The sequence below is a fragment of the Rissa tridactyla genome, chromosome 2 (assembly GCF_028500815.1).
Source record: "Rissa tridactyla isolate bRisTri1 chromosome 2, bRisTri1.patW.cur.20221130, whole genome shotgun sequence".
NCBI lineage: Eukaryota > Metazoa > Chordata > Aves > Charadriiformes > Laridae > Rissa > Rissa tridactyla.
Window position 1 is genome coordinate 147,632,633 of NC_071467.1, and position 23,725 is coordinate 147,656,357.

General features: G+C 34.7%; 1 protein-coding gene across 2 annotated transcripts in view; it reads right to left on the reverse strand.

Annotated features, from left to right (window-relative positions):
- DNAJC1 (DnaJ heat shock protein family (Hsp40) member C1) overlaps positions 1-23,725 on the reverse strand; it is a 109,015-nt gene that overhangs the window by 53,685 nt on the left and 31,605 nt on the right. Inside the window, exons 1-6 of one of the 2 annotated variants that reach the window (XM_054190454.1) lie at positions 17,332-17,443; positions 14,115-14,216; positions 13,279-13,325; positions 6,782-6,947; positions 5,786-5,883; positions 4,636-4,729 (exon numbers count right to left, since the gene is read on the reverse strand). In XM_054190454.1, the coding sequence (XP_054046429.1) occupies positions 4,636-4,729; positions 5,786-5,883; positions 6,782-6,947; positions 13,279-13,325; positions 14,115-14,216; positions 17,332-17,376 (552 nt within the window). In that variant the 5' untranslated portion in view covers positions 17,377-17,443. Of the gene's footprint in view, positions 1-4,635; positions 4,730-5,785; positions 5,884-6,781; positions 6,948-13,278; positions 13,326-14,114; positions 14,217-17,331; positions 17,444-23,725 lie in introns of those variants that run through there. The other variant, XM_054190452.1, reaches the window with a different exon arrangement.

Genomic DNA, 23,725 nt, shown 5'->3' on the forward strand with positions numbered 1-23,725 from the left:
GAAACAGACCAAATGGACAATCACTCGTGCCACACATCCTGCAATTGCTCACTCGCCACAACTTGTATCAACACTGGTGCTGTACAGTAGGTCGGAACACATCAAAACCCTGTAAAACTGAGAATTAAGGAGGTATTTAACCTTACTGACTTGAATAAATCCCTTCAAAAAAACCCGCCTTTTTTTTTTAAGGCATATGTTATTAAATGCAATAAATTTTATTTTAATCACACAGGATGATTTTATATAAAGTCATACACGAAGACAAAAACAACGCACACAAATGTTTGCTGACCTAATCAAATCTTGTTTAAAAGCTAACTTTGCCAAAGGACATGCCCTGCTGGCAAAGCCTCTTGAGTTTAATGACACGTTGCCAATCCTTTTAAGGCCAAAGCTGAACCATCTCTAAACAGGTGTTGAAATGTAATCATGGATTAAAAGAAAACCTGAGGAAAAAATGCCAAGAAATTAAACACCTCTGGGTCACTAGTTTGAATCCATTCCAGGCTACTAAATCAGCTACAGTAATTACCATCTGGTAGTCTACATAAAAATAAATTACTGGCCTTTTTGTTTTAATTCATTTCATGCTACACAAAGGTCTTTATAAACAAAAGTTTCAATTGTAACGGAAAGCTTTGTTGATAATCTCTCTAGGTTATACCCAGTGCAACTACGTATGGAGCTTGAACTGCCTTCTCATTACTGGTGAGCCACCAGTCTTTCCACCAGTTGGCTGCTAGGGTGTATGCGCTACACCTACACTGTTGTAGAGAAAAGATAATAGAAAGCTTTATTTTCTTAACAAAAATCCATTTCTGTCTGAAACAACCAAAAATGCTTTCTGCTCCATTACACTCAGGACAACAGCAGGCTAATAAAACATTTCCTAGTGCTGACTGGCATTAATGAAGTTGGTCTAAAAATAAAGACATTCATTGCCAAGCTTCACCACATCAAGGTGGAGGAAAAGTACTTGACAGGAACGCTCACAAACACTCCTATCTTCGGTTTTCTAAAGGAAATATTTTGTGAAGAATAATTAATGACATTTAAAGAAAGATGACTTTTCTTAAGTTGTATGTCTGCGCATCCAAAGAAAAAACTCTAGTCAGCTGTTTTGGGAATAACCTGCAATTTACATATAACTGTTCTTCCACAAAAGAAAAGTATGCTTAACACAACTGTCTTTTCTGTGTTACATTGACCATTTGAACTGAAATTCTTCCCACTATATTTAGCTGGTTTGCTTCTTTGTAAGAATAATTTTCAGTTCCATTAAGGCATTTTAATTGAGTTTTGTTTCTTTTTTTTTTTTTTTTTTTTAAAGATACAGCCTTCTTCCTGGGTATTCTCGTGAAAGAGTAAACTATAAATTACCTGAGAAACAATTTGTGTTCTTTTTCTTGAGCCTACATTATAAGAATTAAACTTGGTAATAGTCAATGTAATTTACACTCCACTTAATGTTTCTTTCACACCACAGATATTTGATTGATGATACATTTTATGTATTCTTTTCCCTTCACTTGTTCAAACAAGCTTAAAGATGCTGTTTTCACACCAAATTTAGTTAAACTAAATTTGTGGATATAAAAGCCTACGTAGTCTCTCTCAAAATACGATTGTCAACAGCTTAAAAAACCAATCATTTTTTAGTTTCTCTCTTCCTCCTCTCACCCATTTTTCTTCCAGTTTCTTGACATAAAATGCAGACTACGATAAAATGGCATAGGCCATCATGAGGGCATACAAACAAAGCATTTTTCTTTAGTAAAGGCCCACCTTAATTATTTTAAGTGCCTCCTTCTGAAATCTGACATTTTGAAGGAGGAGGGGAAGTAGGAGAAAGACACTCAATTGGATAAATGAGAGCCAGGCATGGGCAGAAGCTCAGCAACCTGAATCAGAGCTGTTGTAAGTAGAATATTCACATTAACTAATGGGGGGAGAGATAGATGTTAGGTTAAATGAATCAATGCAAGAAGTGGCAAAAAGTTTAAACTGACATCTCCTTGTGGTTTTTGTTTTGTTGGTTTGGTTTTGTGGGTTTGTTATTGTTTTTTATAAAGTTTTGTTTGAGGAAGAACTTGTGTATACAGCCGGGTGGTTTTGTTTCCTTGCGGAAGCAATTCAGCTATTTCACTCACGGAGCTTTGAAAGACTCAGTGGCAGAAACAACATTTAATTTAAAGCATTGCTAATTTTTACCCTTTTCTGTCCCAAATGGGGTTCATTTAAATCTGGATGCATTTTTAGAAGTTAATCTACAATTGCATTAGTTACAGATGAACAACAGACAACTTTCAAAATAACTTGTTGGTTCTTAAATGACTGAAATAATTTAGATTAACTCAATAAACAACTAAAATCCATAGCAGACATCCTTATGTCAACCACTGTAACACCTTGCTAAATAATTTGCAGGTGTAACTAGCACACATAACACTACTCAGTATCTGTTGCGGTCTTGTCTTCCAGGCAAGTTGCCCTAGTGATTTTACTAAAAGCCTGAAATACTCTGAAATCTCTAGCCTATGTTAGTGTGTTATTGAAGAGAAAAGCACTTATATTCAAAACAGCATCTCTGTACCAGGGTATAATCATGTAAGTATAGCTACTTTTTCGCTGTATGTTGGCAATTGCAGCTAAGGCCGAATTTGCTAAAACCTTAAATACAACTCAAAAAGAGCCCAGAGGTGACTCTGTTCCAGCTACTTACAACATACAACGTATCTTTTTACTCTCAGTTCAGAAAAGATCTCCAATATTAGGTCACTGGTACTCTTATGCTCTTCAGAAGAGATAATACTTCTTTAAGTATTGTTAACTAATAAGCTACAGTAATTAATTTCAGGTACCTTAAGTCCTGAATATTATTAATAGTGAAGATTACTTATATTTTATTTCATTTTAACTTGCATAATCAGCAGGTCATCTTAAACAACAACAAAACAAACCCTGGAGTTAAGCAGTAGTGTAACTTACACATGAGCCAATTTACTCCAGAACCCCATCCCTTTGCTTCCTCCTTGCTCTAAAGCCTTTCAGCTCCCAATTCCTCTACATCCTACTTCCCCAGCGACCAAATCCCTGCTTGCTAGTCTCCAATTTTCCATACATTATTGGATAGCTTTTTTCCCCCACTACCATTAATTTAATGAATTTAAAAATCCACAGCAAGAGGTATTGTCTAGATGTCTACAGAGCGCAAAACATCACTTTTGTCGTATCCATCTTTTCTGCCTATTCTGGCAGACATAGGAGCTGCTTTTTGAAGAGAAAATCTGAAACCTGTTAGACTGGCTTCTTAACAGACTATCTTAAAATCGTAAAAATGAGAAAACAACATCTTAGAAAGATTATAAGAAGTCCTAATTTAGAATTTTTCATGAACCTTACTATATTCTATAATATTTTAAATATTTTCCAATTAAGGCAGAAGAGAAAGCATTATAATTATGAAGAGAGTTTTAAAAATGCAGAAACAGCAATTGCTGAACTTAATTCTTTTCTATCTGACTCATCTCAATGAGGGACGAACATCAATTTAATTTGGACACAACAGTTGACTTAATTAAGCATCATTATTTTTGCTTTTAAAACTTGCAAAAAGAAGTTTCTTTAATAAAACAGGCACACAGCTCTGACGAAAGTTAAGAGGAAGAGATGTTAACTTTTGCATCTCTTTGTAGGAAAGGTTAAAGACTATAAAAATGGATGCTGAAAGACCAGACTTAGTTTCATTTATAACTTTTTATATAATAACAATTATAACTTAACTGTTAGCCTTTTGCTAACAGATTAGGAATTATGAATTATATGCTTTTTCCAGCCTGAAGACAGACAGAAATTGAACACTGATGCCATTTATACTATTTATACTTCAGAATTAATACTCAGTATTTCCATAAACCACAGTAAAATCCACTCTGCATTCCCTGATCCACATTCATTACCAGTGACAAAGGTATTAAAAACAAATGGGTATATTCAAGGGAAATGAAAAGAAAGGGCATGTGATATTAAAAAGTTATTGTTAGCTGATATTCATCCAGTACTGTCAGAGCAGTTAAGTTTTACAGTTTATAGTATTAGATTAAAAAAACATAAGTGTCGGCAAGTCTGCCACATTTACGTTTATAAATGACAACCATACCTTTGCTACTTTACCTTAGTAATTTCAGGTATCATTTTATATTATTATCCAGTAACTCAAAAAAGCTCACTCAATCAGAAAAAGTAATTTCACTGTTACCCCAAATTTAAATTATATATTAATATTTGCTATGAAAACATAGCATTTGCCTACTTGAGATAAAAATACTTTAGCAACGTCTTTTAAGCAATCTGTTAACAATTCCTAATTAGATGTATTTATTCTTGTAGTTTTGCCTAGCAGGAACTGCTGTTGAATTCCCTAGCACATTAAGATTAATATCGATTTTAAATATTCATATTTTGATGAATTTATATTAAATTTGCCTCCAAAGAGTAATTTTTTAATATATATATATATATGGTATGTGCTTGAGACAGAAAATTCATAAGAACAAGTGCTACACATCTGATTATGCATAATAGCAGCATCAAGAAAAATAAAGTAATATACCTTAAAATCTTTACTATTACCTGGAATAGCTGAGGTAAAGCTTTCACAGTGAGACAGAACCATATTCCCAGCTTGCATGGAAGTAAGTCATGCCATTGTGGTTTGTCCAGCACCCTGCAGTCAAATAAAACTGTAAGTTGTTTATTACTGCCACACAAAGTCAGAACTTTCCCATTATCCTTTAAGATGATTAGCACTTGTCAGCTCCTACAAAAATGTGTAACTACATAATCTTAAAGATACATTTTGATTATTTAATTCAAAACACATAACAGCTAACTTCTAATCACTGCTGTATTTTAATCTCTTAAAAAGGGCTTTTCCTCAATAAATTTGTAAGCCACATAATCAGTCGGAAAAAAAAAAAACCTGAAAACTGAAAAAACTCAAGTCTCAACCAAGTGTTCACAAGTGCTGACAACCAGATATGAAGACTGTAGCATAAACAAAACAATACATAAAAATTAATGTCATTTGCAGTTCACTGGAGCATTACTCACTGATGTCATCAGGAAAGACGACAGGCAGAATGGTCTCTGATCTCCATCCCGCATTGATCCAGTTCATGCCCCTGCTGTGTGAACTATTTAAACCCTTTATTTCTTTCTATGAATCAATAGAAGAAATGGTGGTATCTTTTGGAGTGTCCTGAAAGTCACTATTTCACTACGTGTTTCTTAAACAATGGTGTTAGAAGCCTTTACCAACAGGCTTGTTTTTAAGTTAATCAGATAAAAAGCATTAAATCAGACAAGCATTAAAAATCTATAAAAACTCCTTGCTTGGTATGGTAATAAACTGAAGGTTAAATAAATTGTAATTTGTTAATTGCAATCAAGGGCAAAAATCTTCAAAGATGGAAAAAGCTGTAAAATCTTCTAAAAATCAACTTGTAGAAATAATACCTTTCTATAAGCCAGATACCATTAATTCAGCCTTAATCTTTCCATTATTGTTGATCTGCTGAATAAACACCACATATTTATTTACAAATCAAAACCTGAAAATAAATCTACACCAGCACACTTTATAATCAGCAATGGCTGTTACTACAAATACAGTTATTTTCCTTATAAAATATTTCAAAGATGCAAGGAAAAAACGATAGAACTAAACCATTAGCTGATAAAATGTTTTAAAAACGTGGAAAACAAGAGAGTTCATTCCCACCTTTCATTTTTGTCTAGAGCAGCAAGTTTGGCTTCATCTGTACTCCTGCCGCCTGTTTTTTTCTTCTTCTCCCTCTTTTTTCTGCTAAGCAGTTCATCCTTGATGTAGAAAGAACTACGGTTACAGGTTATCATTAACATGTAAACCATAAATGTTACTGGGACTCTTCTGTGAAGGGTAAACAGTAGAGTAGCATTTATGCAAATGGATCTAGGGGTCCTACATGATTAAGTAAAATGATCTATCTTAACAATAACTGTTGCCATGGTATCCAGTCTTTAAACACACATGAAGTCCAGTTCTGTCACTCATGTGTATCTCCATAGCAATCAAAGTTTTCTAAGAAGAGAAAGCATTCAACTTGCCTCCTTTCTCATTCATCAACTTCAATAATGCAGTGGAAAATAAAAAAAAGTAAATAGATGCTAATGTATGAATATTTTTCAAGTTATGCTTAGGCTTTTTTCTAGTCTACTAAGTGCAATAGATTTTTATGACAAAAAATAAAATAATAAAAAATAATGTGTTTTATTCTGCTTACCAATGCCTATCCTGTTAACAAAAAGCCAAAACCAAAAAAAAAGCGTTTAGCTAAGAACAAAGGCAAAGGAAGTATGACTTTTAAATGAAGAAAACCTGATTATTTTTAAAAAACATTTAGGAAAAATCATAGACATGACTACAGTAGCATATGATTCTGCATCAATAGATGAAACGAGTTTTTATTCCTCTTCTTCCTTCCAGTTAAAAAACAAAGAACCATCTCTTGCTATTTATTACCAATTCCAGAAAAATTAAGTAGTTTTTAGTTTATTATTTCTGATATGTTGAATGCCCCATTCTACAATTATCACCATTTTAAATATAATCCTTTTAAAATATGAACAATACAAATTCAAAACAGGGGAAGTGGTAGAGATCCCTATAATATGCAAACTTCTGGAGGAAATTCAATACTAATAATTGAAGCAAGTTTGATTTATTACCAATACTTACCAGCTGTTTTTCCAGGTAGATTGACCAAACCACAGCATAATGACCCACTGTGAGTATAATGAACAAGAGTAATGCCAGCTCAGCATTGCTCATTTTTCTCACTCGCCTGTAGTAGAATACAGGCTGTCGCCAATCTGGTAGTCCATTGATCAGAATATCATCATACCTACAGTAGCAAATATAACAGGCTTTCATGGAGAGCTAAAAATGAAATAAGCCAAACCATCCAATTATAAAACAAAACAAATGATAATTCACAGACCGCCTGAATAATACACACACAAAGGATCATTTAGTAATTTATATATTTTTTTTAATAGAGAAATGCCTTGTTTTGTCAGCTGCTAGGCTTGCATCTGTAAACAAACAGAATCCAGAACCAAAGGCTGGGGAAATGTATCTAGTCTTTTGCAAACAAACAAACAAAAAAAGTAATTTGATTGTTCCTGCAACACCACCACTACCACCACCACCCCCAGTTCATTCCCTTCTGAAATAACAGACTTCTAGGAATGTAGATGTCTTCTACCTGCCCAGTAGTCAGTGGGCAGGTCTCCATGACAGAATTAAATAACAAACCACAAACCACTTAAATATGTGGCAAAGAACAAATATCTCAAACCCTGGAAACCTTTTTTTATTTTCCTTTTACAAACTAAAAGCACAAGTGTTGGGGGGAGGGGAGAGGTATCTTTGCTTTTGCTTTGTCCTTCAGTAGCACGATATCCATTAGGTAAAAATACTGCCAGACTTAACATCCACCCTGTGTCAGATATGAATTTCAGTTAAAGGTTTGATTTTGATGTTAGAAAACAAAGTTCACCACAGATAGACGATTTTGATTTTCTATTTGAAAAGCTGTCTCCAAAATCAATCTATTTTAAAACCATTTAATTTTACTAACGCTACTGACTGTACAGAAACCATTTTATGACAATTTGTCAGTTTTTCTTCACACAAATGACTTGAAATATCTTAGTATGTCTGGGGTCTTCCATTTACAGTATGTTATCAATTTAAAAATAAACAAACTACAGACACGCAAAACAGATTTTTCTATTTGTTAACTTTTCAGAGTAAAGTTTCAAACAAAAAATCTCTACAGTTAACTCAAAAACCTGTATGTTCAAGATGCACAACCTGTTAATCTTAAATTGAACACAACTCATTACATATTCTAATCACACCGTTTCCAGAATTAAATCTGCACTGAAAGGCCTAATTTGGTGCAACACATTGACCAAAATATTTTAATTAAAAATATTCTGAGTTAGTCGCAGGCCTAATTACAGGAATAGAAATAGGGCCTATATTGTCATGCAGGTCAGTAGAACTCAGTAGTAGGTTTTTCTCAAGTAAATTGACCGATCCAGGAATAATAGCGCAGCTGCTAAACTGCCAGTCTTGACATGTAAATCAATTTAAATGCAACAACTGCAGTAGCTACTTTGATAGTTATTAAATTGATACCTTGGAGATGTACTAAAAAAAAAAAATAATTCCACAAGCAAAATTCATTTTTTTAAGCAGAAAAAGAGGCAATGGTTTTCAATTAAAAAATATACTTTAATTCAGTGCAGCTAGAAAATCTGACTTCTGATAAAACATTTGTTCAAGTTGGCACTGTTATTTCTGTGCAAAAGATTTAACACCTCAGGATTCTGCAGTGTTCTGAATGCTAGCAGAAGTAAAATTCGTATTACAAAATTCTGTCTTCCAGGACAATTATGAGAATACTAAGATTTATATCCATTATTATAAATTTGGAGTCATAACTTTTTTCCTTTCCCAGTAAGTCAGAACAAATTAACTACTGATGCCTTAACACAAACTCTCTTCAGAAAAATTGCTTAGGATGTTATTTCAAAATTAAAACTTCTACTTAACTTTTTGTTTAAGAATTAAGTAGAAGTTTTAGTATTTAAAAAAATAATAATGCATTTGCTGAACATTTTACTGTTAGAATACAAAAAAAGTATTTTAGAAACAAAACCATTTTTAAAACAAATTAGGTTGATAACAAGATATCACAAAAGATGCTCTTCCTTTGAAAGATTCAGAGAAATATATGTAGAATCAAGAAATAATTTTTTAATACTACTATAAATTTAGTAAACGTTTGCCTGCCTTATACACTAAGGCTTGTTAACTGATGTACTGAAAATGCGGCTACTGATTAAGTAAGGTACATATATGCTAATGGTTACAATATAGTAATACGTAAAAGAAGATTGCAAACTAACGTTTGGCAACCATGTTCTATTATAAATTATCTGTTAAGAAAAAATAAATTAAGACAGCAGAGTCTCTTGCATTAAATAGCACTCCGTATTTACTAGGCTATGTCCGCTGTTCTGAACAACAGTCTCCAAGGATTAAGTCTCAGAATCAATGCTCTATTGATTTTACTATCAATGAGCATTATGGCTCACACGACTGGCCATTTTAAGGGAAGATGGCTTCTATTATAACCCACTTTTTAGAATATATACTGTTAAAAGATAAATCACTGCTTTCAATAGTAATTAAGCTCTGTATTTGAAAAATAAAGATATCAATGATTTTTAGGGTTTCAACTGGAAAACTATCCTACTGAAACTCAGAAGCTTCCCATAATTTTTAAATCTTGATTTCCAAATTTAGAATGTAGTTTAATTGAAAGCCAGTTTCTCATTAAAGAATTTATTTATAGAAACCTATATTAACTATGAAAGATAGTTAATCCATGTGCATCAAGAACTAGAGTCAAAATTTAATGACAAAGCATTCTTCTTTTGGCAACCTATATTAATTGTTCTTCTATATAAGAAAAAAAAATCAAGCTGAAAAGGGAAAATACATCTGCAGTATTTTTCCCTCAGACATACGTACATAGAATGGCAGCAAATCTTTGACATATGAGTATGCCTGCCGTTGTCTCTGAAAGGTAGCAGTTAGCAAGCTACAAAACCCCAAAGCACCAGGTCAGAAAAAAAAGACAAAAAAAATCCCCATTTATAACTTAATTTGAATCTTTATTTTAAAAACTCAGGATTATAGGCAAGACTTCGTCTTGTACTAACAAGTAACCAATTGCAACATTATTAAAATTTCATTCTTCTGTAAAGTTTCATGAAATAGTGTTTAGAGCTCTCTGTAGAATCAATTACATTGCAAGAAAAAAATCCATTAACTGTAGTAGCTAATTACAGTATCATCTATTTTAATATAATTATCATTTACTTTTCCCTTGAAGAGACCCATCGCATTTCATATTTCAAATAATTTCAGAGATCTGATGTAGTTTATATACTATAACCTTGAATTAATGAGATCTATTTTGAAATACGGGAAGACTGCACTGGCTTTTTTTATTTTGGAGGCTTTTTTCACTCAAGCTGTCAAAGACATCCAGTGCAACATCAGCCAGAACAATTTATACCTATGAATACAGATATTTAATTATAATGAGAGCTAAGATAAACACCTTTCTTACTCTAAACAAGCGTATCTTGATTCCTTTGCAAATGCTTCCTGTAATCAAGTCCACATTGTTATAGGATAGACCTGGTAGGTAAAAAAAGCTCCTTAAAATGGTAACAAACAATGAAACTAAAATTTAAGATTTTTTTTTGCCTAATTACAATTAATAGAAGTGCATGAAGCTATCTACTTTTTCATAAATTAAAAATAATCAAAGGCTAATAAAATTTATCATCATCAAGTTGATTTACCAATAAATGCCCTAAAGTAAAGTGGATTTCAGGAAATGCGCCTATCTTTACATACCCTAAAGATAAACTTTTCTGTAGAATTTCACATACTCTGCAGTGTGTATACAAAACATAAAATATTATATTCTGATGCATGTATGTTTAATTTAACGTTAAACACTGCTACATTAAACAAATGCTGCACGTATGTTTAATGTTAGAATATTAGAAAGTTTTGATTATGCATCAGTGTGTAAGAGAAAAATACTAACACAGTAATATTACTATATTCTGTAGTACTAATATAAGATCTGTACACTTCGCAAGCAACTATATAACTTTCTTCAACAAGCAAACCACATTTTAATTATAAAGCTCTGTATTATAATTACCAGTAGAGGAACTATAATATTTTAAGAAAGGCTTCTGCCATCAGATTAAGTAAAAATTTACTGATAAATATAAAAATACAAAGGTTTTAGTAAAATATTTACATGCAGCTGGCCAACAGATCTGCCGTTTTAGAACGCTGTTTGTGTACACGCACACAAACAATTAACACCTCTGGCATTCACCAAGACATGGAGAAAGGGTGTAATTAGATGCAGTTTTATTGTTTCAAAATGAGTTAATCACTCAATCTCATACAGTGCAGGATCTTATTCCTGCCTTTACTTTTTCTACTCCCTGTACGTGCACCAGGACTGATGGTGGATTACACCACTCGAGACGAACAGCAAGAGGCATGTATGGCTGACTTCATGGTACAGAAGCAGAAGCCTGCAGCTCACTCTTCTCCAGGTGGTGTAATCCTGCACCCCAAACCATTTAGGTGTCCAGTTGTGAAGGGATTCCCAGCTAAACTGCCAGAATTCCTAACTACTTTGTAAGAAAAGGAACTAATTTCCATCTCATCCCATTAGGTCTCTGAGTTACTTTAGAAATAAGAACTACCACGCTGTCATGGGGGAGGGAGAAAATTAAAAATTTAAAAAGAAAAAGAAAAAAAAAAAAAGGAAGTCTGGCTTTGTTACAGCAGACCCAAATAAGTATCTCTGGAATCAGGATAAAACTGAGTTGATGAGCCCTGAGAGACAAAGGGTGCAGCATAGTTTCTCCCTGGTGCATGGGCACGACAATAAACTTTTGAGCCTCTTCCACTAGGTTCATCACCTCACAGAATGCATAGCCAATTATCAACATCTAAAGTAGGAAGATCCCAAAAAGCAACAACTCTCTCCTTTCCTTTGCCATACGGTTGCAAGAAACCCATGAGTTACCTTACAACAGAAACAACATTGCAGGGGAGAGCAGCTCCTAGCACACTTACTTAAGACTTGTTTTAAAGACATGCTACAACTACGCTTTACAGGGTACAGGACAGACCACCCTCCATTTACAAGCTCAACTGAGAGTTTACCATTAGACCGTGTAATAAATCTGATCAGTAAAGGTTTTCTCAAAGCAATGAAACCACATAGCTTTGCTACTCTACAGGTTATTTCTAAACTCTGCATAGTGTTTCCAGAAAATTTTCTAAAGGTAAACACAATTTAATCCACTACACTTATATTTAATCAACTATAAAGCAACACCAACCATACATCCACACCGTGCAAGAAAAATACAACATTGTCTATGTACAAAATAAGTTATTGACAATGAAATCAATCTAAGCTAGAACAATCTACTGCTGCTTTAACTTCTCATTTGTAATCACTGTGCTCCACTAATTAACAATATTCTCAAAAAGAAGTTGGTTAGTTAGAAGTTAGTCATTTTGGGGATAAATCACTTCTCAAGTGGTCCGAAGCCACTTAACTAACAGTTTTTTTTAAACTTTCCTTGAGTAGAACTTCACAATGAAATTCTCTTGTAAGACGTGAAATAAAAAAAATGCAAATTTCCAAAAGTACTTTTATGAAGTACATTTTCATGACACTTCAAGAGAGGGTTATCAAAAAGTAGATAATCTGTACTATAAAACCTGGACTCCTGCCAAGATGTCTACAAAGCCAAAAATCCTTCAAGAAATATCTCATGAAGCCCTATTTAAAGACTTGTAAGCCAAAAGATGATTTACTAAAACTCCAATCCAAAAGAAAAACTCTTACAGTGTCCTAATTTTCCTGATAATCATTAGTGTAAACAGTCATCTGCTTAAAAGAAAGAAAAAGTTCAAAATAGTCTTCCAGAAAGCAGACCAACCCCAGGTTTTCAGTTCTTAATCCTATCTCCTTCAGATACTGCTGGACCTGCTCCCTGAAGCAGCAAGGACAACTATCATTTATATAAAAAAATTATGCTATGTATATCAAAGTTTACAGTATTATAGATATCCGAAAGAAAAAGCAATGAACTAAGCAACAGAAAACAACGTTGAAGACGACATGCACTGGCAATAACACTTAAATACGCAACAAACCTTTTATTGATATAGTGAAATACGACTGACAGTTGAGTCAGTGGCCTATATTTGCAACCACAGCTTTAATAAAATAAGCAATGATAATTGACAGAACTCAACAAAAATGGATATGATTAAGTGTTAAGAAAATTGCTCCAAATAAGAACCAGCTTTTAAAGTTTTTTCAAATACTAGTTTAAAGGAGAATAACCAGTATATCATACAAAAATACGTACTAGCTTCCCCTTTAAGCCACAGACGATCTTTAATTAAACAGCTACACAGGAATTACAAACTGAAGTTATGTAAAAAACATCGTAAGAGTTACAATTAAGTCAAATAGGACTTCAATATATCACTGGCATGAATGCTTTAAGAACCTGTGAAAATTAACTCACCTCTGTCTTCTTTCTTCATCCTTTAAAACCTCATAAATGGCCACTAACTAAAACAAAAACAGGAAAAAACAACACACAAAAGAGTTTACTTTAGGATTGAGTTTATAGAGTTTGAATAGAAGCATCATATTTTACATTTGCCAACTAATGATCTTTGCTAGTTTTTACTTTTCCCTACAACGCTAAGAAGCAAACTCAGTATGCAAAAGAAACAGTAACATATTCACATACAAAATGTCATCAGATACACAAACAAGCCACTCCTATAAAAGACTTTTTTTCCCCTCCTCACATCTGTCAAACTGACTTACACCTTAAAAATAGAAGGTATCAGTTGTTTCATCCTAAAGATCTTACTGAAATTAAGTAGCCTGTATTTAGTCATCAGGAGTGTTTTTTTAAAGGTAGAGCTAATTATAACAGTCTCACGGTTTCACTCTGTAAAGATTCAAAAGGAAAAAATTCAAAAATTGAAGTGAATTCTTTCCATTAAATTATGCCTATGTATGACTTGAGAACTGATCAGAAATTTTCCCTACTGCTTTTGAAAATACTACTTATAAACAATCTTACATAAAGTGCAAAACATATTTTCCTCCTAAGAGTATATTATGTTCAAATTATTTGTAATATACAGGTAAATACTAAATCTGAGGTATTTGACAAGTTAATTCTGAAAAAGTGCACCTGTTTTTAATCTAACTACATCAGAAAAAACGTAATTCAATGTTCAACTTAGTCATTTCAAAGGTGTACCATTGTTCTAAAACTACATCATCATAAAAAATTCTGATTCTATTTTCCCTAAAGCTTTTATTGCCACACATTGCACTTACTTGCCTAAACTGTGTTTCTGCATTTTCTTCTTTATTCTTGTCTGGGTGTAAAATTAGTGAAAGCTTGCGATATGCTTTACGAATGTCTGCAGACGAAGCATCCTGAAAAAGGAAAACAAAGCAAACTGTCAGAAACTAATTCCCCGAACTTAGTTCAGACATGAAGGGAGCCAACCAAGTGCAGGAACTAAAGGCAACGTAATTTGAGACAACTAACAACCAAACCATGCAACTAGCCCAGCCTAAATGGCTGAACAGTCATTCAGTCCAATTCATCTTTCATCTTAACTTCCTTCATTACCATACATCCATTACAACGATATTTGCCAGAACTTCCAAACACTTTGTTGCTTAAAAACTAAATCTGGGCATCTTCTGCACCATTTAAAAGCTCAAATAAAAACCAAAAATTATTGTGTCTGCATATCTTCCAGGCAGACATCATTTCAGCAAATTATCACGCTCAGTTTCCCAAACTCAGGACTTGCTATGAACTCTTTCCTTATTAATATTTACATGTAATTCACCACTAATAGGATTTCCATTCAACTTCAGCTTCACCATGTCTAAAGAATTGTATTTTTCTAAGGTAGCTTCAAATTGCAGTCTTGAAACTATACTGTAACGCTGACATCAATCTATACCTTAATTGTTATAAGAATTGCACACATTTTGGGAGGAAAAATAAAACTCAGAATATAAAATGCATCAATAATGTACCAACTTAGATGCACGATGCACAAATTTCTGAATTAATGATTGCTATTTAGTACATGCTATAAAGATATCCAGAAATGGAAGATTTAAAGAGTTGTATATCCACAAAGCATCACATTTAAACAGAACTACTTGCATCCTATTACTAACATGTCCAAGGCAATGTTTTAGAAACCAACTGTTTGTCAGTTTATTTCTTGATTTTATATATATTGTTCCCCAGTATATTCTCTCTCTCAAAATTACAGTGTCAATGGGGATTAAAAAACACCAAAATCCAGATCTGAATTAGCTGTGAGAGGAACAGAGCTGAAATAAGATAATAATTAATGCAATACTGTAATTAGTCTGTCAGGCTTTTTATTATAAATCATTATTTTCATTTTAAAAATTTCAGTTTTATAAGATGAGGCTATAATAATTCTGTATACAAGTTTGGGCCAGGAGTGAATATTAGAGAAAGACTGGAGGAGAGGAAGGGGAAAAGGATAAATCAGGGGGAAAGGCAGAATTTGAGGAAATTCAGCTTTGAAATTATATTTTAAGGACGCTGGTATTATGCCCTAATGCAAGATCAAAGTTTCCATAGTCTCTTGTCTGTCAAAGGAAGGTGCTTTTATTACTCACAGGGAAGATCTCTCCTGAAAGGACTGCATATGCATCTTTTAATTTTTAAGTTTTCCAACAGCTACTTCTAAGGCATGTGCACACCAAAGCAGAATTCCTCTGGTTAAGTACCAGCTTGATTACTGCCAGTGAGTTCTTTCATATTGCCATTGTTTTATAGGTTTATTTTTAAGTCTTTGTTAAGGGGAAGGAAGAGACAGTGACTAAATATGCTATTATAAGCACAAAGAAACATTAAATTCTTGAGATGCACACTTAATAGAATTATATGAAATAAATGCAAAAATGCAAAGTAAATAAATGTTTTAAAAATTAGGGAGACCATGATAACCTCAAGAAATGAGTACCTCCAAACCCTGTATTTGGGATAAACCACAGCTTATCTCTTCTCTACCACACATTTAGATGTGCTTAGTATTATTTTAGGAACACTCCTGACTAACACTTAAAAAACTGATAAAAGCACAATAAAGAGTTGTCCCACAGTATTCTTCTAATTACTTAAAAAAACCCACAGCCCCAAACAACAAAAAAACCCACCAACAACAAAAAAAAACAAGAAAAAAAGTTTGTGTTTTCAGTTTTATCCGAACAATTTAAACTTTTGTTTCCTTTGGGAGCAGCATGATTATTTGTGTAAAAGATTAAGTCAAAAGGTAGTTTATCTGTTTCATGCTTAAGCAAAGCACGAGATCCCAAGTCAAGTCTGAAAGAATAAAGTTGCTGAAATATTTATGTTGCTTCACCTTGAGAAGTTGAAATAAAAAATTATAAATTTACAAAACCAGATAGTTCATCTTAGTTAGCAGAAATAGTTTAGAGATTGTTTTGTTTCCCCTCAACTACCAACCTAATAGCCCACCTCATAAACAACATGGGCTTGTCTTCAAAACAAAATATAATATTTCAACACTACTATAGCAAATAGAAATCAGGAAATGGTTTACTGGCCATGGTTTTAGCTAAACCATGAAAGTGATCTTTATGAACATATCAACTAATGGTAATTAAGCCCCTAAAAGGTTGTAAAGGGAACAATAATACCAATAAGTAATTTAATATGGGATGCTGCTGTAAATGATATAATTACAACTGGGCCATATAAACTTCTAAAGCGACAGTCTGCCTGCTAACCCATTCTTCACCACACTGTCAAACACAAAACAGGAAAATGTCGTATGTTCCAAACATTTTGCTAATTAATGCTACCTATGGGTAATGTTAGGTATCTTCAGGAAAGGTTCCATATCCTCTAGGAGCTGCCCTGAGCAAGTGGTTGGCTTTTGGGAAAAGCCTCTCATCACTACAGAACTTCCTAGCATTGTATGACCCTAAATAAGCTACAAAGACTGATTATTTTCAAACTAATAAAGAAACATCTACCATACTGAAGTCAGCTCTTCTAAAAGACTTTCATTTACAGCTAACTGACTCTGATGGCCGCCTTCAGTAACATCTCCATCAAGGCTGAGCAACAAAACACCAAGTTAAGAGTCATGTTTTCTACAGACTAAGATACTATTTTACATATTAGGGCTGAAGTCCAAAGATTAGAGACAGAAAGCCATGACCACCCTATGGTTTTGTTTGTTTTAAAGAAAAAGCTCAGAAGACGTGTTGTATTGTTTTGTTTACAATTTAGAAGTCTCAATCTCAGTTACATCTAAGGAGGCATATACATCTGTATAGGCATATCAGTTAATAGCAGAAAGAGCTGGTGATGTTACAGACAGCTAGTGCATTCAGTGACTTCTCTGACACCGTGCTTCAGGTTAGCAAGTTTTGCCACCAATTAAGGCAAATGAGCCTGTCACATTGTCTCCCTCATGCGGATACAAACATCAAAAGCATCACCCTATTTCTTGATAACTACCTTTTTAAAGCAGTATTGTCCCATCATACTTCCAAGGTTGAACATCTCTTTATACACCTGTTTTCAGTTAATGGATCTTACAAGTTGAGAACTACTCTCACTGCAACAACAGCACACACTTCCCCGTGCAGCATCTAAGTCCACTTTCATGTGAGTCACTGCTGTTCAGAAGGAAAAAAGGCAATAACTCCATCACATATATTTTGAAAAACAAAGTATAAAATAACCACTTGTATTAAAAGATAACGCAAAATGAATGTTCTAAGCAAAAATAAAAACTGTTCAGCTGTCAGCCGCATAGCTGGAAAAAATGCACATCGTAGACAAGTCAATGGAGGAAAAGGTGTTTTGTGCTAGAATTAGTTCTCAGAAATACCAAACTGCAAATCTACATTTAGGTAGGCCATAGTTTGGCCTCTTATGCATGCAAATATGCAAGCATTCATGTGGGAATTTTTAATTGCTAACTTTATTGAACAAGCAGAGTGTCCATGTGTCTAGTTACGCGACCTCTAGGAAGAAGTTAAAAGTTCAACCTTTTACACTTTTTTGCATAATCCCTTACACTACAAACAAGTATTTTAGCACACACAAAAAACTACCATTTGAAGAAATCAACAGTATGTCAAAAGTTAAACTCATTTCTGAAGGTACTCTGCTGGAATTTCTAATTTTTGTCTAAAGGGTGATACACATCAGATTCCCAGGGTAGGGAAGAAGAGGAAATGTTTTTCCCACTATTTGTGTTGTTTACTTTTGGCAGCTTATTCAATTAAGACAATGAAAAACACCTTACTAATTTTATTTTACTCAGCATCATTTTCAAATTCTCTAGCATTACCAAGAAAAGTTCTATCATTAGACTACAAATGCATAAAGAAAAGAAAGAAAGGATTTTTTCACAACATATAAAAAAATAAATAACCTAAATAGGCATTTACCTTCCATTTTTTTTAAATTAAACTCTTGCTGAGAATGCACAAAGATTCAAATCTGGTCTCCTCATCTGTCTATACAAATTCAGACTTCCACCTACAGAGTTCACGTCCCCCTTTTACAATAAATAGAAAAACTGGTGTAGTACAGTACAAGTATATTACTCTATTGCCTTCTATTCCTAATGTAACAATGATTACTAATGAAGCTAAAAAAAAGCCTCATTGCGGTCCCAAGACAATTCTTGGTGAACACATAACATATCAGATATTGCCATAGGCAAACAGTGATTAGGTCAAGGGGAAAAAATAATCAATGTCTACATAGTTTTCACTTACCAACATATACAATTCAAAACCTAAATTGTTCCCTTGAGTGCAATGCAGTTATACAACAAGACTTAGTTACTTACAATTTAGCAACTGCTTCTAACGTCGTAAATGTGCTCAATTCATCTTGGGTTTTAAATATGCCTGCCAATGTCTTCAAATAGGTGGCATTATCTTTATTAGTAACGGGAAGGCACGTGGTCCAGAGGACCAAGTACATGGATAGAAATCATTTTTCTATTCACTTGCTGTTTGTCACTCATTAATAGGCGAAAAGAGAATGACATCAGTATATCTAGTTCATTGCAGTGCTGCTGAATAAACGTGTAGAATTTTCTACAGCACGTGTTACTGAAGCTATATGGCAACCAAAAGCGACAATTGTATAGAGCAGCAGCTGACTGTATTTCAAATGTGAAGCTTACATCTGTAAATAACCTCAACATCGACAGGCCGTCATGAGGCCTTTTTCAGCCTTCCCAAATTATAAATCAGGCTTGTATAACTCTTGTGTTTGGTTTGTTTTCTTTTTTATTCAAGGGCAATTCAAATGTATATGGTTTCTTCAACAAAATACTGCATTCAGAATTTTTGTGTAGAAGAAGGTGTCTAAGTCACTACTTTCCTTTCGGCAACCTTCAGGTATACAAGTTAAAGCAGAATGGTACAGAAAAAGAAACAAAAAGTGAGCTTTGTAAATTCACAATCACATACGTTTCTTCTGTGATTTGAAACTGCAGAAAGCAAAGGCTTACCCTGCCTTCGGTCCAGCATAGGCTGACACAGACCTCTTCAACCTGCTTGAAGGCCATTCTGACTCTGGAAGCTTACTACCTAAACTGTACAATTCAATGGCTTGCATTTGCTCTAGACTTTGTACCTTTTAAAAAAAAAAAACGAACAAAAAAAAACCAAAACCACATTAAAAAAATAAATGAGACTCTTAGAAACAAACAAAAAAATTCCCAGCATCAGTACCAATAGCCTTAAATGTCACAATACATGTCCTGTGCACCATCATAAGCACCCCTGTTTCCTCAGTTTTTTCAGAATGTAATTTCTCTTTAACAAACAATATTAATTAAGTAAAATTAAAAAAAAAAAAATCACCCCTGCATGCTGTTCCTACACACAAAAATTGCTCAGTAGCAACAGGAGAAAAAGCAACAGCTACATAAAGCAGACATACTCACACCTAACGTGGTTGCTCCTCTAACAGCAGCAACAGCACGAGACTAGGAAATAAATGAATCTTCACCCATATCAAACTTGATTAAAATGCCACTCCCATACTTGCTTCGCGTGCATCCACTGCAACCTGGTCCTAATTTAAGCTCCCATGACCAGATTAGTTCCAAGAAGTACACCTGAGTTTGCCAAGTTTGCACTTGGAAAAACATCTATGAGGGAAACAGAATCTTGTAGCAAATTCCAGAAGTGGGATGGACCTGCTGGCAATCTTGAAGAACATAACTCTAGGAAAGAAAGGCGAGTATCTCCCAGAAGACCAAGCACTATCTGTGAACTTTGGTAGTTAACAGCTGCCAGCTGAGTTTTGGCTTAAATTTCTTGCTTCATAACTTTTGCTCAATTCACCCTATATTTTTATTGAACTTCTTTCTAAGACACTCATCTTTTTCAAGGATGTAAAATGAGTTAAACTCAAATTTGCTGCTTCTCTACAGATGAATGCTCCAAGTATATACCACGGCAGGAGAGATCTGCTCTGCTGCAAACCAAGCCATGTGTCTCACAACATTCCGTTGATTTAAACTGAATAACAGCACAGCAGGGAAATACATAGGAACTAAAAATAATGCTAAAAAGGTGTTTTAATGCTTTTTTATGTTGCTAAATTTTAAAGCAATTCATGAAATGAAAATGAATACAAACCAGCACAATGTATTCCTGTGAGCTTCTGATAACTGGCACAATCCCTTCACTGGCATGTTTGTTTCCAGGGGAGTGTGTCAAATGAAAGAAGACTCTGTTTTCAGCCTAGCGTGCCAAATGAATGAAAATTCTGCTGCCTCATGCTTGAGAAACCAAAAAAAGTGTTCTCCTCAGCACATGTGCGCAATTACATGGGCTTAGGTTTTCTTGATCAATTTAAACAACAGTATTTATATGTAATTTTTTTCTTCTGTTGAAACTACTTTAGCCTTTTACTTTTTTTACTTAGATTTCCAGAAACTGATTATTTCGGAAAAATTAGATTGCCCAAGAGAACACTGTCACATATAACCATAAGTTATGATTTAACATGAGCTTTGTCTCTGAGATGCAGAGAACACTCACCAACTCTCGACATTTTTAGAGCTACTCTTAAAATTCAAAATGGAAGGGTAGGAAGGCTCTACAGAGGGAGCTGGACAGGCTGGATCGATGGGCCAAAGCCAATTGTATGAGTTTAATATGGCCAAGTGCCGGGTCCTGCATTTCGGTCACAACAACCCTGAGCAACGCTACAGTCTTGGGGCAGAGTGGCTGGAAAGCTGCCCAGCAGAAAAGGACCTGGGGGTGCTGGTGGACGGCCACCTTAACATGAGCCAGCAGTGTGCCCAGGTGGCCAAGAAGGCCAACAGCATTCTGGCTTGTATCAGGAAGAGCGTGGCCAGCAGGAGTAGGGAAGTGATCATCCCCCTGTACTCGGCACTGGTGAGGCCTCACCTCGAGTGCTGTGTTCAGTTCTGGGCCCCTCTGTACAAGAGGGACATTGAAGTGCTGGAGCTTGTCCAGAGGAGAGCTACCAAGCTGGTGAGGGGTCTGGAGACCAAGTCATATGAGGAGAGGCTGAAGGAGCTGGGCATGTTTAGCTTGGAGAAGAGGAGGCTGAGGGGAGACCTCATTGCCCTCTACAACTGCCTGAAAGGAGGTTGGAGAGAGGTGGGTGTTGGCCTCTTCTCCCAGGTGAATAATGACAGGACCAGAGGAAATGGTCTGAAGCTGCGTCAGGGGAGGTTTAGATTAGATATTAGGAAGAACTACTTTACTGAAAGAGTGGTCAGGCACTGGAACAGCCTGCCCAGGGAGGTGGTTGAGTCACCATCCCTAGAGGTGTTTAAGAAACATGTAGATTTGGCACTTCAGGGCATGCTCTAGTGGCAGAGAGTGTAGGGGTTTTTTTTGTGTGTGTATGGTTGGACTCGATCTCAAAGGTCCTTTCCAACCATGAAGATTCTATGATTCTATCAAACAACAACTGAGGACATTATTCAAGCCAATACACGATAATTCAAAACCCTACCTATGGTTCTAGTTTATTTCCATTTAGTTTTTCATTCTGATAGTTTGAAAGGAAGGAATGAGTAGGTATCCTTTATTTATTTCACATGTGTTTCCAGGAATGCTATCACATATTTATTTTTATTCCATTTTATATATTACATTTATTGTTTACATATTTATATAATATGCGTTATAATTTTTTTATAACATAGATAGTTGTACATATTTATATATACCTGTGTGTATTCCCCTATAGGCTAAAGGAAGTTGTTTCTAGGGAGTTCTCTTGAAAATCAGAGATTTCCAGTTTACAGCTCTCAGACAAAAATATTACCTACAAAATTCCTGATCCTGCAACACACCCACAGGACCTGAATTGCTACAAAGCAAAGACCACCGCTTTTACAGTCCACGTTGGCAAGGAAAGCAAAATGTGATGTCTCCTGCAGTGCATTTCTTGCTCAATGCCTTTGCCCCTAGATAGCAGAGCCCCGTGATTTACAAGAAAGGTGACACTACACCCAAGGACAGCTGAATGCAGTCCACCCCCACCACTGTGGAGCATCAGCTTAAGGCGGCAAAGATTTTTGGGGTGTTGGATCTGATGAGTTCCAGCCCCTCCTACAACGTACTGCCCAAAATATGCTGCTATTTTATTGTTTATATAGTTTTCTTGCTACATTTCAGCTTTAGTATGTTTCCAACTTCTTTGCAGAGGGTAAAGAAATAAAGCATATTACAGAATCAGCAAGGCTACATCCATACCAGGCCTTTACCTCCTCTTCCTCTTGCTTATCCTGTTCTCATTACACCCTTCCACCCGAACTGACATTACTGACCCATACGCTCCTACACACCAAGCCTGTCTTTTCAAATAACTGCTTCCCAAATTGTAAGTGTTATTTTTTGGAGGGAGATTACTAATGACCACAGACTTAAGTCTTAAAGAAAACCAAAGACCAAAATAAATAAAAAATAAAAAAATACCCTCAAAAATAAAAACTACTGAGCTTCTGTGTCACCTGAATCATTGCTGTCACTTTTGTGACTGTATCTTTAATAGACTTTTAAGCTCTAAATCTTTTCATATTTTTGAAAGGTGTTTATTACCCTCCCTTCTGATGTCCAAAAAATGAGGAAACAGCATACAAGACACAGCATATAGGATGTATGGCTGAAAAGAAAATATTATAAAGCCATACAAGAAGCCAGAGAACAATTATCTCCAACACAGAAGTTTTCAAAAATCTACCCATTATCTTATGCATCAACACACCATTTACAGGGTGAATAATCCCCACAGGCATCAACTTTCAGAATAAATATTAACTGTGTATTAGCAAATTCCTCAGCCCAATCAGCAGTGAAGGACGCCAATTTATATGCCCATAAACCCACACATCTCCATCATATATATTTTCACACACACACACTAATATAAAAATACATGTAAACAAGTGTACCTCCCCAGCAGTCCTTAATGCAAATACGATGCTATAATTTATATTTGTAATTGTTGCTCAACTTCACAAAGTATTTTAAGAACACAATCAAATAAAAGCTGTTACATAAGCTTGGAATGAATAGACAGTGATCAATTTCATATCTTATGTAATGTTCTAATGCACAATGTTTTAAATAAATGACAAATACATGGGTATCATAAAGCTTCTCTTGCAGGTGCAAAATAAACTGGAAAGAAAATAAATCACACTTTGAATAGTTAAAGGATCTAGCTGTCAAAAGTGAAAAGGTATATCAAACGTGATTTTATGAGATCTGTCCCAGTTCCACTGATACTCAGTATTTTAACCAGCAAGTTGAATTACAGAATCACTGTTAACCTGGTAGGAAAAACCTACAAAGATGCTGTCAAATAGAACTAGAATTTTAAAAGATCT